At 43.1% G+C, this 13,038-nt stretch overlaps 1 protein-coding gene across 1 annotated transcript in view; it reads left to right on the top strand.

Annotated features, from left to right (window-relative positions):
* dennd1b (DENN/MADD domain containing 1B) overlaps positions 1–8,188 on the top strand; it is a 77,076-nt gene extending 68,888 nt beyond the window's left edge. Inside the window, exons 20-22 of the mRNA XM_030784328.1 lie at positions 6,608–6,678; positions 7,078–7,303; positions 7,529–8,188. Coding sequence (XP_030640188.1) covers positions 6,608–6,678; positions 7,078–7,303; positions 7,529–8,188 — 957 coding nt within the window. The remainder of the gene's footprint in view (positions 1–6,607; positions 6,679–7,077; positions 7,304–7,528) is intronic.
* Positions 8,189–13,038: the final 4,850 nt, after the last annotated feature.

Consider the following 13,038-nt stretch of genomic DNA (forward strand, 5'->3'; position numbering starts at 1 on the left):
CGTACACAATCTCACTTAAACACATAGAGACAAACACTTACTCTGAGACTTAAACACATACACACACACACACACACACGCACACACACAGTCTCACTTAAACACATAGAGACAAACACTTACTCTGAGACTTAAACACATACACACACACGCACACGCACACGTACACAATCTCACTTAAACACATAGAGGCAAACACTTGCTCTGAGACTTAAACACATACACACACGCACACACACATAGTCTCACTTAAACACATAGAGACAAATACTTACTCTGAGACACACACACACAAAATGACACACATTTACACACACACACACACAAAATGACACACTCTCACACACGCATGTTCTCTGTCTGTCTGTCTGTCTGTCTGTCTCTCTCTCTCTCTTTCACACACACACACGTACACTCATTCACTCAAACATACCTAGATACATAGACACACTCACATGTTTGCTGAACAGATATACACACACAAATGTTTTGTAAATGAGCCGAATGTCTGTTCATTTGGTGAATGTGAGTTGCTTTAATGAAAGAGCTTTAAATTTCATAGACATCTAAAACTTTCCATCATGAATGAATGAATGAGTGAATGAACTTAAATGAACTTAAAAATGTGTTTATGTTACAGTATGCTAGTAAATGAAGTCCATATTTTCAGCTATGTTAAGACACTTAACTGCAAGTCAGCAATTTCTCAATAGAGCTTGCTTGTAGCATCATTAAAAATGCCATGTTTTTCTTAGTGTGTGCACACTGGTACATATTAGTTCTCATCAGCATCCTTCCTTCTGCGTACTCTCACACACACACACACACACACACACACACACACACACACACATAGAGTGTATCAGACAGGGAAAACACATACATCTGACCCTAGCTTTGTTCCTAGAATTGTGCGAGCAAGTGTTGAAGTCTGACATCACATAATGAAAGGTTTGTTTGATCTGAACTAAAAATACCTTTAAATGACACCATATGACATGTAGGTGTCCAAGGTCAGCTTGCTTTCACAGATAGCTTCCTTTTTATTTGTTTCATCTGTGTGGAGGGGAGTGGACAGAACGCAGTCTGATATGCCTTTACTGCCCCCCCCCCCCACCCCCCAAAAAAAACCCCACCTTTCCCCAACCCCGAGTCTCTCGTCATGGCAACGCAGAAGCCAGCATTGCGTTGATCTCTGATCAGCAGCTCGGAAGGGTCGCTGTCTTGCAGCCTTTAATTAGCACGGCGTATTTTGCTGTGTTGTTGTGCAGGCTAAAATAAATGCAGAGGAAAGGTGTAGAGGCAGAGGTCTTCCAATTAAGGCTTTTCACAGGGCGGCCTGGACCCCCCCCCCCCCTTCCCTCCCCTCCTTCACCCCTCTCCTTTTCTGTGTCTGCCTGCCACACGTCCCCGCTCAGCTCCACGGTAACGGGGCCCTGGGGAGTGCCACTGCTCACACACACACACACACACATAGACACACACACTCATGTCCCAGAGATGTTTTGTGTGAGTGTGTGTGTGTCTGTGTGTGTGTGTGTGTGTGTGTATATGTCTGTGTATGTCACAGAGGCTATGCACAATCAATGACAAAATCAATCAGCAGGCTGTTTCACTATCATTATCCTCACACACAGTGGAGAGGAGAGCCTCGTCTCCAGGATACACTGTAGCATCCCTCTTTTAGAGTGTTTTCTACTCATTCCTGTTCTTCTTTTTTTTCTCTTCTTCTTCTTCTTCTTCTTCTTCTTTTTAATGAAGACTGAAGGCCCTACTGTCCCACTTCAGCTTTCCTCTCTCTCTACCTCCACAACTAGCCTGTGGGGACAAATTATGTGGCTCTTATGGTTCTGCACCAGAGTTAAACCGTACTTACATTTGTAATTGATTGTGGAAAAGAAAAATATAAATATGGAATACATAAATACTAAGGGTGCTCTTTTATAAACTGGATATGTGTGTGTGTGTGCTGTTTTAGGCCTACCGCATCCATTTTCAAATGCTATTAAGAGAACAGAGAGGAAAGGAGAGAGAGAGAGAGAGAGAGGGGGAATATTTTGGCTAAGTGAGAATTCATTCTCTTTTCCTGCGCTGTGATATATGAAGGAAAATGAAGCCTAACCCTTGAGCGTATGGGGAGCGGGCAGGAAGGCTTAGGTGCAGACTGCGTCGTGCAGCTGTAGCGTGAATGGCAGAGCCTGGAGCAGCGGAGAAGTGATCTGTGAATGAGAATGGTTCAGTGTCTGTGCTAAATCTCACCAGTGAATCTCAGGCACTTTCTCCTTTACTGGCACAAAGCCCCTGGGTCCAGACTGAACGCGAGAGCAAAAGAGCGCTACTCTGCTACGAGAGAAGCATGCGCGCGCGTGTGTGTGTTACGCGCTCACACCCACACGCGCACACACACGCACACACACATATATATACACATAATTATACACACGTATGTACTCACAAACGTCTGTATGTACATACACACGCGCACACACACACACACACACACACGCACTCACAGCGGATGAGACAGACAGATGGACCGCCCTTAGCCAGGACCAGCGCAGGAACTCTGCATATTAAAGAAATGAATCAGCTCATTCAAGTTTAAATGTATAATTCACACCACTTCCTGCACTGCTCTCCTGGTCAGGAGCCCTCATTTACACACACACCCACTCTGAGTGATGGGCAACATTTTGTGACTGCCGTACAGGATACTCAACAAGATGAACTCCACTACACCTCTTAAATGATTTGGTTTCTTTAGTCTCTCTCATCTGCTTAAATATGAGAGATGGAAATCAATATCAAGAAGTCAATACCCAAAATGGGCTATATGTGTGCACAACTGTTGCTTTCTTTTCTGGTCATAATGTTAAATTAATTTATTATTTGAAATAGTACTGGTTTATAGTGGCATAATCAGAAGAGATGACTGTTAGTGGTGTACTTTGTCATGTGGATTGGCAGTGTCTTCTGGAGTGAAATATGTACAGATAATTTTTCAGTGATCTTTTATTTAGGTTTTTTGTAAGCTATTATAAATGCATGTGTGCCTGTGAGTATACGTGAGTACAAGTGTGCGTGTGTGTGCGCGTGCGCGTGCGCGCGCGCGTGCATGTGTGTGTGAGTGTGTGTACATGTGTGTGTGAGTGTGTGTACGTGTGTGTGCATGTGTGTGTTTTCATGGCAGCGTGTGTAGAGTGCGGGTGAGCTTCAGCTCAGTCAGGCTGCTGTGACTCCATACGAAATCTGGAGCAAGGCCAGTGCTGGGATGGATTTGTTGGGTGTCAGAAAACATTGACATACAAATAGAGAGAGTGCTGCTTTGGCTAGTGGACTGTTTATGCTGGCACTGGACAGAAGAAGCAACACATCTGCATTGCCACGATGCTGAGATGGAGATTTGCAGCTGACAGTTGTGTGTATCTATTGTGGGTTGGGGGGGGGGGGGGGCTGGTGGGGTGTCTTTGGATTGTGCGATCCAACTCCAGCCAGACGGAGCAAAAAAAATAAGAAAAAATAAAAAGAAAAGACTGAGAGAGAAGATGTCTGTAGCAAAAGTGCCATCTGCTGGTGGCTTTGAAGTAATATATACACACTCACACGCGCACACACACACAGAGATTTTTTTTTTTTTTTTATGAGGACTTTGGTTGCGCGTGAGATACGCTGAATCTTCTCCGTTGGATAGCGCTGAGCGGGGAGATGCTTTCAGTGAGGGCCAGTTGGAGAGAGCAGAGGTGGCTTTTGCCTGAAATGTCATCTTGGGCTCTGCACAAGGCGTTCTGGAATAACTCGGCAGACTTTGGCCTGGCTTTTGGCGGGTTTGTGCGTTTCTGGGTTTTTGTTTGCGTTTTCCAGGCGTATCTTCCGTACGCTGCCAAACGCTGAGATCAGTGGTTACTCTAAAATACCGTCGAAAAATGTATAATGAAAATCTGGCCGTCGCGTCTCACGGGAGCATTTGCTCTCATTTTAAGCTCCGCAGCTCTGGTCCATATGAATAGCCACTACTACTTTAGAGACATGCTTTTTTTTCTCCTTGAAATATTCCCACTAAAATTTATGGAGATAATGGTTTTCTTCCCCTTGATGACAGAAATCAAACACAGCCTTCTAGCTCCAGTCCAAACAAATACTTAACCATTCCCTGAGACGAGTCCAGAGAAGCCATATACGATCAAGCCCCCGAGTTCATGATTATTTTGGGCATGACCGAGTGTTGATCGACGCTACAGCACTTGACTTTGAAGAGTTGCGGAGTTGGGAACAAAGCTACCGACAAGACAGGAACCTTCAGTTCTTAGCCAAGGGAGGATTTGAGATGACCAGAGAAACATCCATTTGGCACCTCTGTGTTACACACTACAAGGACTGCCCATTTTCCACCAGGGAGAGAGAGAGAGTCAACAGTTACACAGCAGACTTTGACCTGAAGGCAGCTCACTGCTTTCTCTCTGATTTAGTGTAGTCTTGAAGGGATGAAATAGGCATACCTCCTTTTTTTTTTTTTCTTTCCTCCAATCGAGCGGTTTTGGCCAGCCTCACTCAAACGACTCGGACTGTTTTTATTATTTTATTTCATATGCTGTTTCTGTTCTTGGCTCTCTCTCTCTCTCTCTCTCTCTCTCTCCGTGTACCACAATCACGGGTGAAGGAAGGAAAAAAGAAAAGAAAGAAAGTCATCTGTTTCGAAAAAGCCGTCTGCTGTCTTTTTTTTTTTTTTTTCTTTATATCAGAATGAACTTCTAGAGACTGAATTTTCTTTGTCACCTCAACCTCCCGTGTCACCCTCTTAGCACAAGGATCCTTTTGTTATGCTGTTGACACAAATGTTCTTTTTTTTTTTTCATTTGAAGGACTCCTGAAAAACAATTGCTCTCAAAATATTAGACTTGTTTACAAGTTTCCACTGTTCTCGTCATGTCTCAGGCTGACTGTCTCAAGGGAGAGGTAATCCTCCCAGTGCACAGGCTGAAGAGCATTAGCTAGTTTTTCATTTCTATATACATATTCAAACAAAATTATGTCAAGGATAACTTGGCATTAGCAGATTTCTTTTTTACTAATTAACCTAGATCATAATGGGTGCTTTTTGAGCTGAAACTGAATACTTGTGTGTGTGCGCCTGCGTGAGTGTGTGCCTGTGTGTGTGTGTGTTGCGTGCGTGCGCATTATGTGTTTAGTTCCTAGTTGGACCTAGAGAGAGGGGGGGAGAGAGAGAGAGAGAAAGAAAAAGAGAGAAAAATATCTCTTTGTTGTGGTCATGGGCTCTTGAGAAGCACGCAGAACGCTGTCGTTAGTAAAAAGAAAAGGCGAAGTCTGTGCTCACCTTGTTTTAATAAACACCTCCACCGAGAAAGAAAGGGAGAGGAGAGAGAGAGAGAGGGAAGGAAAGAGAGAAAGAGGGAGAGGGCCAATGCCAGACACCACACCCTGCTCTGCCAAATAAAGGGGGGGGGGGGGGGGGCAAATGAGTGCAAACAGCGTGACAGAGGCTGCCTTCACTCCCCAAATGAGTGTGACAGTGTTCTGCAGGTGCATCCAGGTCCTACGCTGGGAGTGATGCCCCTTCACCAGCCAGATTTACGGCCCTGACACAGGACTCTATTAAAGCCTTTCTGGGACTGGAAGCCTAAAGCCCCCCCTGTAATCGCATTCATTATAGCTCCCAGCTACTAGCAAAGAACGCCAGTCAAAACCCAACATGTGGTCCTGTTTATTCCAATGGCAGCCGAGTCTTGAGTGGCCCGACACACACGTTTCTCAGCTATTTTTATGGATGTGGCACCGTCCGTTAACCCTTTGGATGCCGCGTACCTGAAAAAAGTGTCGTCGGCTCACGTGTTTGTCCGTCCGTCCGTTCGTTTTCTTCACCAAGCCCTTAAATTGGCTGAATCCTCCAAACAGCTCTCGCCTGGCTGCCTCCACACTAATCAAATCCATGTTTTTTTTTTTTGAGTAGGAGTTTCCTCTCCCTGTCCAGTTCTCCCCGAGCATAGCGGTCAGCGTTTCCCTGTCTCAGGGGCAATAAATGGTTCCCCGTTTTAGTGACAGTCTTTGATAATGTGGCTAGAGCGAGTTTTACGGGCCACTTTAGCGACTGCCTCCGCGTTGGCACGCTGTAGCCAGGGGCACACGTGTGTGTCGTGGGCTAAAGCACGTTAATGACACACTCGCAAGGGCTAGTCCGCCGCATGAGGCCCTGCCTTATAATGCTTCACTTTTCTTTAATTTGCCAATTAAAAGTGTTACACAGGTGTGTTATAAAAATCAGGGATTAGTGGTCTGAGGCGGAGAGCCATGAGAGGAATTACACTGTCACTTTGTAATGACCGCTTAAAAAAGAAAGAAAGAAAAAATACATGTAATGTGAGGACACAACCAACATACATTGCGGGAACATTAGGGACTTCTGGAGCAAACCAGTAGATTTGGATGTCAGTGTCTGTTTTTTTGTTTGTTTTGGTATTGTTTGTTTTGAGTTGAGAAGGAGTGTGTAAAATTGATTGTGCCTCTTTTTCATCGTTGTTTTGATCTAATTCTTTTTTTTTTTTTTCTCTCTTCTCTCTTTCTCCTGTCTTTATTTTGTGATTTGTTTGAACAGTACCATCCACACAGACAGTTCCCGACCAGTGTTTGTGACATTGACGATGACGAACTTGACAATGCCAGCAAGTAAGAGCCCAAAGTCAAAGTGAAACACTACACAGACTGCTTTTTAAATGACTATGCTCATATTACAGATGTGGTTAACATAATGTTTTCTTTTTTTCGTTACAATGTCTGTAAATCATGTGTGAATCAAAAGAGCAGTAGTCTACAGGATATAATAGTTTACAGTGTTTCCACCAAACTCCACCATGTTGTTATCCATGCCAATGCTGCCCCCTGCTGTTGTGTAGTTTCACTGACATACAAACTCCCTTTGAGCAGAATATCTGATGATATTGGGTTGCCTGTTTGTGTTCACATTGACGCTAACCAGCATGCTTGCACATCTGCGTCTGTGTGTGTGTGTGTGTGCGCATCTGTGTGTGCGTGCGTGTGTGTGTGTATGTGTGTGTGTGTTTCCAGGGTCTCCTCTGAGGACAGTGGGGAGGTCCGTTCTTTCACAGAGGACAGTGATGATGACTCATACGAGTTGGACATGGACACCGAGAAGAGTGGTCAGATGAACCTGCTGGAGGAGATTCTGGATTCTCTGAGCACCAGCAATATTGAGCAGAGCAAACTCTCAGCAGCCAAGAGCCTGGACTTTTTCAGGTCCATCGAGGACATCGACTACAGCAGCAGCAGCACAGTAAGAGCACGCCCTAACTCACACGTTTAACTCATGGAAACACACTCACAGTTACTGACACTCTGTTTTGGGTCTGTCAGAATATGACTGGGTTCATTGTGTATAATTGGCCTAATCACACAAATTATTCCTACTCCTGCCCAAGTTTTTATTACGGAATCAGTTGTGATCTTTCTCTTCTAAGTGTGTGTGTGTTTGTGATTGTTTTCTGTGTTTTAGAGCAAGGTAAAATCTCCCAGAAGTAGCAGTCCTGCCCACATAGGTTCCAGTGGCTGCTCCGGCAGTGGGGATCCAGGGAGCTGGAACTTGGGACAGGACGACAGTGCCGTCCATGGCAAGCACCTGCCCCCCTCCCCACGCAGACGCGCCAGTCCCAACTCCCAGCCCGCCCCTGCTCCGCCCCAGATCGCCATCTCCACCGCCGAGCCCTCTGAGTCTCCACCCCGGAGCCCCAACGCCAAGGAGACCCATCCACCCGCTCCTCTGCTCTCCACCCTCCAAACAGAGACGACGTCTAGCGCTGCCGTGCGTTCTGAGTCACCGCCCGAGTCTCCGCAGAGCTCTGACTCCCAGCAGCCTGCCTGCACTGCCCTCCGGAGGAAGATCCTTTCCAAAGAGACGCTGAAGCACTATCAGGAACTTGCTCACAGCATGACGGCAGCGCAAGGCGGACGACAATCCTCGGTGCTGGTGCCGTGGGAGAAAGAAGAAGGAGCTGAGGAAGAGGAGCAAGACGATAAGGGGAGCAGAGAAGAGGAGACGAATGAGGAAAAAGGTCTTTTGGAGGAGATCGAGTCCGTGTGCCGTTTTAGCATGGCCCTAAATACAAACCTCTTTGTAGATGAGCGCACGCAGATCCACAATAACTCTGTGGACAAATCCTGAGCTCTGCACCAGCACACACACACGCACACACACACACACTCTCTCTCTCTCTGGTATCTTTGTCCTTCAGTGTAGTTATTTCAGAGGCATTGCTTGCATCCTTTAACTTCAGGTTCTTTTGTTTGATCCTGATGTAATTAAATAGGTCAATACGTTTCAGGCCCGTGATGGTTTTAACTCATTCAGATGTGATGAGAGAAGGATAAATGGAACAAAGGATAAAGTGCTCTGTAAGAGTTCCGAAAAAGGGATTTGTTGTCATTTCTTCTCTCTCATAAACACTCAGCTTTTGTTTGAGTTTATGGCACATCATGTGACAGTTTGCACTTGTAGACAAGGGTACTCTAATTACTGTAACATTGTAAAGATACTGTATATCACTGTGTTTAAAGAACAGGTATCTGTTCTGATCGATGTATGTTACAAACCGTACTAACATAACAAATGTAGACAGAGAATTTTATCCTTAATGTAATATAGTGCCTTACACGGAGTCGTCATTTGCTTCGGGCACTATTCATTGTTACTAGGCAATTATTCTCTAATCACGTTCATCGGCAAGAGAAAAAAAAACTACCTTAAGTTTCCTCTCCTGTTAAATGTCACGTTGCCTCTCCCACATTGTTTTGTAGACAGGATTTCATGTAGCACGGACATAGAAAAGCCTCTTTAATGGCATTACTGGTAATTAATCAGAGGTTTATTTTTAGACGTATATTTTCAGAGACCGTTCTCAGGTTGCTCTTTTCCATCAGAGTGTTAGCATGTCGCTAGCTGCGCAGCGCCGAAGCGTGGGAGCAAAGATGAATCGTACAAATGTAGGTGTCAGTACAAAAGAAGCGAAGGAATGAACACTGAGCCACACCACCCACTATTTTCCACTGTTTTTAAGATGTCTGTCTCTCTTTTTCTTTTTACTGTTCTCTCGGTGTGAGAATATTTTAGCCTTAATTTTGAAATACGGTGGCCAGTGAAGAGTATCGGACGGAGGAAGAACCGCCCTCCCTGTGCTGTCACTGGCCAATGAGATGTCTTAACCGGGTTTATTTAAAATAGCACGCCAGCATAATTACCTACTGGTGATCCCTAAATCTCTTTAGAGCGGTCGGAATCAAGCAATACAACTTTAGGGGTAGACGGGCACCAATGTTTCAGGGATAATCCATTTTAATTAGTTTTCTTAAACGTCTCCAATGGAGAGAATGCAGTCTCAATTCAGTTTTGTGAACTTTGAAAGACAAAAAAAAAAGAAAGAAAGAAAGAAAGAAACTGAGTCGGTTTTTTGGAGCAGACCGGTTGATGTGATGATTAATAACTGCTTGTCGGATTTGGGTGAAGTGTTTAGCCTTGTACCGCCTGTGATTTAGTCTGCGTATGACTCTGTGGGGCACTTTTATAGTCACTCTAGTCCGCTTTGGAGTGCTCCTCTGTAGTAATGATGTGGCTGTAAAGCGTTCACCATTTTTAAGGCTTGGCTTCTTTCCCCCTTTTTAAAGTCTGATTGAATATCGTTGCTGTGTAGTATTACTCTTCTGAAGCCCCTTCCAGTGTATACCGGAGATTTACATTAATTTGGGTTTTAATACACGAGTTCCGTGTCCCTCTCAGTAATCCCTTTTAAAGGAAACGTCACATTTACTATGCAATTGCTATTTGAAATTCCCTAGAAGTTTTATTTACCTGGTGTCACTGTTGGCCAGTCTTAAAATTCACTCCACGTCAGTAAAACTAATCTCACGAGTCTGTTACAAATTAGTGGGGTCGTTTAATTTCAAGATTATGAGTCGGTAATACAGAGAGCATCAGTGCTCCTGTGGATCTGCACCCTTAACAGACAAGCCCCATTATGCATAAAAGTTCTACTCAATTTAGATGTATTAATCAGTGTTATTGCATTGTTGCTAATGGAGGAATCTGTTGAAAAGAGAAACACAGGTGCGCGCGACATAACCAAGGTACTGAGTCGAGTAATCGCAGCGCCGAGCACTTTGATTAATGTGTACTGCTACTTTCAAGTTTTCACGGCCAGTATTGAGAGTCATTAAACTGCGTCAGTGAGTCGTGAATATATTTAGCGTGTTCAAAATCAAAATTTTATCCTTTATCGGTACCAAAGTTCGTAACGCGCAAATGTTTGTCTGTACTCAGGATTGTAAGGTAATTGTTACTAGTATTATTACTAAGGTCACATCCTCAAAATTATTAGGTCCCAATGATGATGGTGCCGGTACTCATAAATATGTTTTGTATTAGCCTCTTTCAAATGGATATTATGTGACGCTGTTGCGGACTGGGCAGGTTTAATCCTGTTTCTGAATGCCAGTTTAAGAGCGTGCCTTAAGTAAATGCTATGCGTAGTAGAGATCGCAAAGTGTTGGATGGAATAGTCTTACAGGAGTTCGAGCACGAGAGCGTCTCAAGTCTCTCTACTGTTCCGTGTGCAGCTGAGACAGGAACAATTTTGGCTTCAATGTTTTTCAAAACGAGCTTTCACATCCCTGATTAGCGTTCAATTTTAGGATAGATTTTCACACATATTTGCCTGATTGTATATAGTTTTTTACATTGTTTTGTTTTTTTGTCCGTATGGGTTAGTTCACTAAGAGTAAACAGTATACTATTTCAATTTTGTTTTATTGTGCTTCTCATTGAGTGAAAACAATAAATGATTTGGAGAATTTATAACTGGCCTAGAAAATCTCATTAGATTGACTGTGGATTCCCCACCCCCGCCCTCTGTGTGTACGTTTTTCCAAGTGTTACACAGTCTAATCCTCTCACTGCATTTCACTAAATTTGTCATTTGTTGTTATTGACATAGTGCTTGTGGCAAATGATGCTGAACTGCTGGGGTTTAATTATTTTCATTTGCATGTTTCCTGCATTTATTTCACTGCTCCAGTGTAAAGTGGGTTATTGACAGTTTTAATATTATATGGTCTATGTCTTATTTTCATTTTCTTAAATGACATTTGGAGTAACATGGATTTTTCACAGTTGCCTTGCAAATGTGATAGTAGTTCCCTATTGTACCTCGTTAACTAACCCCCCTACCCCCACTTACTCTCCCTTTGTACATTATTTCATCTCAGTTTATCATTTCTCCCTGGATGTGTACAGCTGTATGACCTAAATATTGTACAATCTTGAGCTGTCTCAAAACTGGTACTTTCTCTGCTCACGGTCTATGATTATTTTGGTCTTGCTGTCAGTATCAACACAGCATCAGAGTACATGACATGCGATATCTGTTCTGATTTATAAACAAAAACAAAAACACAAAACACAAGCTTACATCCAGTATGTTTACTTATGGGCTACTTTTTTGGCGTACAGCTCCATATTTAACATTGTTGTCTCTTTTCATTGGTCTCTTATCGTTTCATTACTTGTTGATTTTACGTAAATAATTTTAATGTTTAATTATTTACCATTTTAGAAAGACAAACAATTTACTCCTTTGGTGGAATCACTGTAGTTTGTTTGAAGTGTAACTGAGAAAAAAAAAAAAACATGCACCCAAAGGAAAGTCTGTTTCAGGAACTGCACTTTTAACAATAAATTATGATGTTTTACCCTTTGGTTGGTTTAAGTTCACTTCTGAACGAATCACTGCACTGTTTTCTCTTAATTCCAGTTCTCTAGTAACAATGTAACAATAGCAAAACCGTCAGTTAACAATCTCAGCTCAACCATGCTCTTTCTGTCCAATCTTAACTTGTGCTTTACAACTCTGATCTTGATTAGTGCAACTCTGTGCGTGCATATTAGCATGTTCTCAAAACAGAGGCAAGCTGTATTAAAGGACTATGTAAGTCAGTCTTATGTATTATGGAACTACTGGTACACCTTGTATGCACTGTGAATTGAAAATAAATTATATAGATGTTTATGCAACTTTGACACCATCGCTGTGATTGTGGTTCTTTTGTGTTTGTGCGTAACATTTAGCGGTTGACACAGATGGAGAATGAAAACCACTCTTACATCGATGTTGTTCTCAAAGATCATGCTTGGTTTTATTACTCCTACATCCTCTCACACTGTCATTTGTAAATTCTTCAGTGAATTAAAACCGGCAGTCGGGGGGGGGGTTCAAGTAATCCGTTTTCATAAATCAGAAATGAGATTTGTTTTTACCCGTTGTAGTGTGCACATATGTCTCGTAGCTGTGTTTAAAGACCTTGTATCTCAACACTATGTCATCTAAGATCAATGATTTTCTGGAAGTATTCTTAAAAGTCTGGTCCAACACGGTTGGACTTTTATGGAGTTTTGGCACTGCTGTGGTAATAAGCAGGGACTGTTTAAGTCTTTCACACCCCAAGGCCTTTCCATAAAACTAGAAAAAATGGAAGAAAACATTCAAGTGAATCATAAATTATTCTGTGCTTGGGAAAGAGAGTTTGACATACAAGTCCCGAATGACATAATAAATTAAAACACCAAACATTGCTGACAAAGGTCCAGTCCTACTCATAAAACAAGAGATTGTTTACACCATGTACAGTAGTTTTAATACAAAACGCTCCTGTTGCCAAACACTCTCACTTTACACGCTTATTCTGAAATGCAGAACACTACTGTGTAATCTTTGAGTTTGATCTGCAACGCAAGCTGCCTTGTGAAGACTCCACACTTACACATACTCACACACACAGGGGCTACACAGTGAGAGAGAGAGAAAGGATGAAGGCATTTCGGATTCATGAGAGCTAGGTTTCACGTTCCTTGCAGCACAGACACAGTGGACGTGATGTATGAAAGCCTTATCAGTATGTAGAAGACGCTCACAACAACCAGCGACTAGTGAAACTAATCATTTTATACCAGCGATTGGCTGTGCGCCA

This window comes from Chanos chanos, chromosome 9 (genome assembly GCF_902362185.1).
Source record: "Chanos chanos chromosome 9, fChaCha1.1, whole genome shotgun sequence".
Taxonomy (NCBI): Eukaryota; Metazoa; Chordata; class Actinopteri; order Gonorynchiformes; family Chanidae; genus Chanos; species Chanos chanos.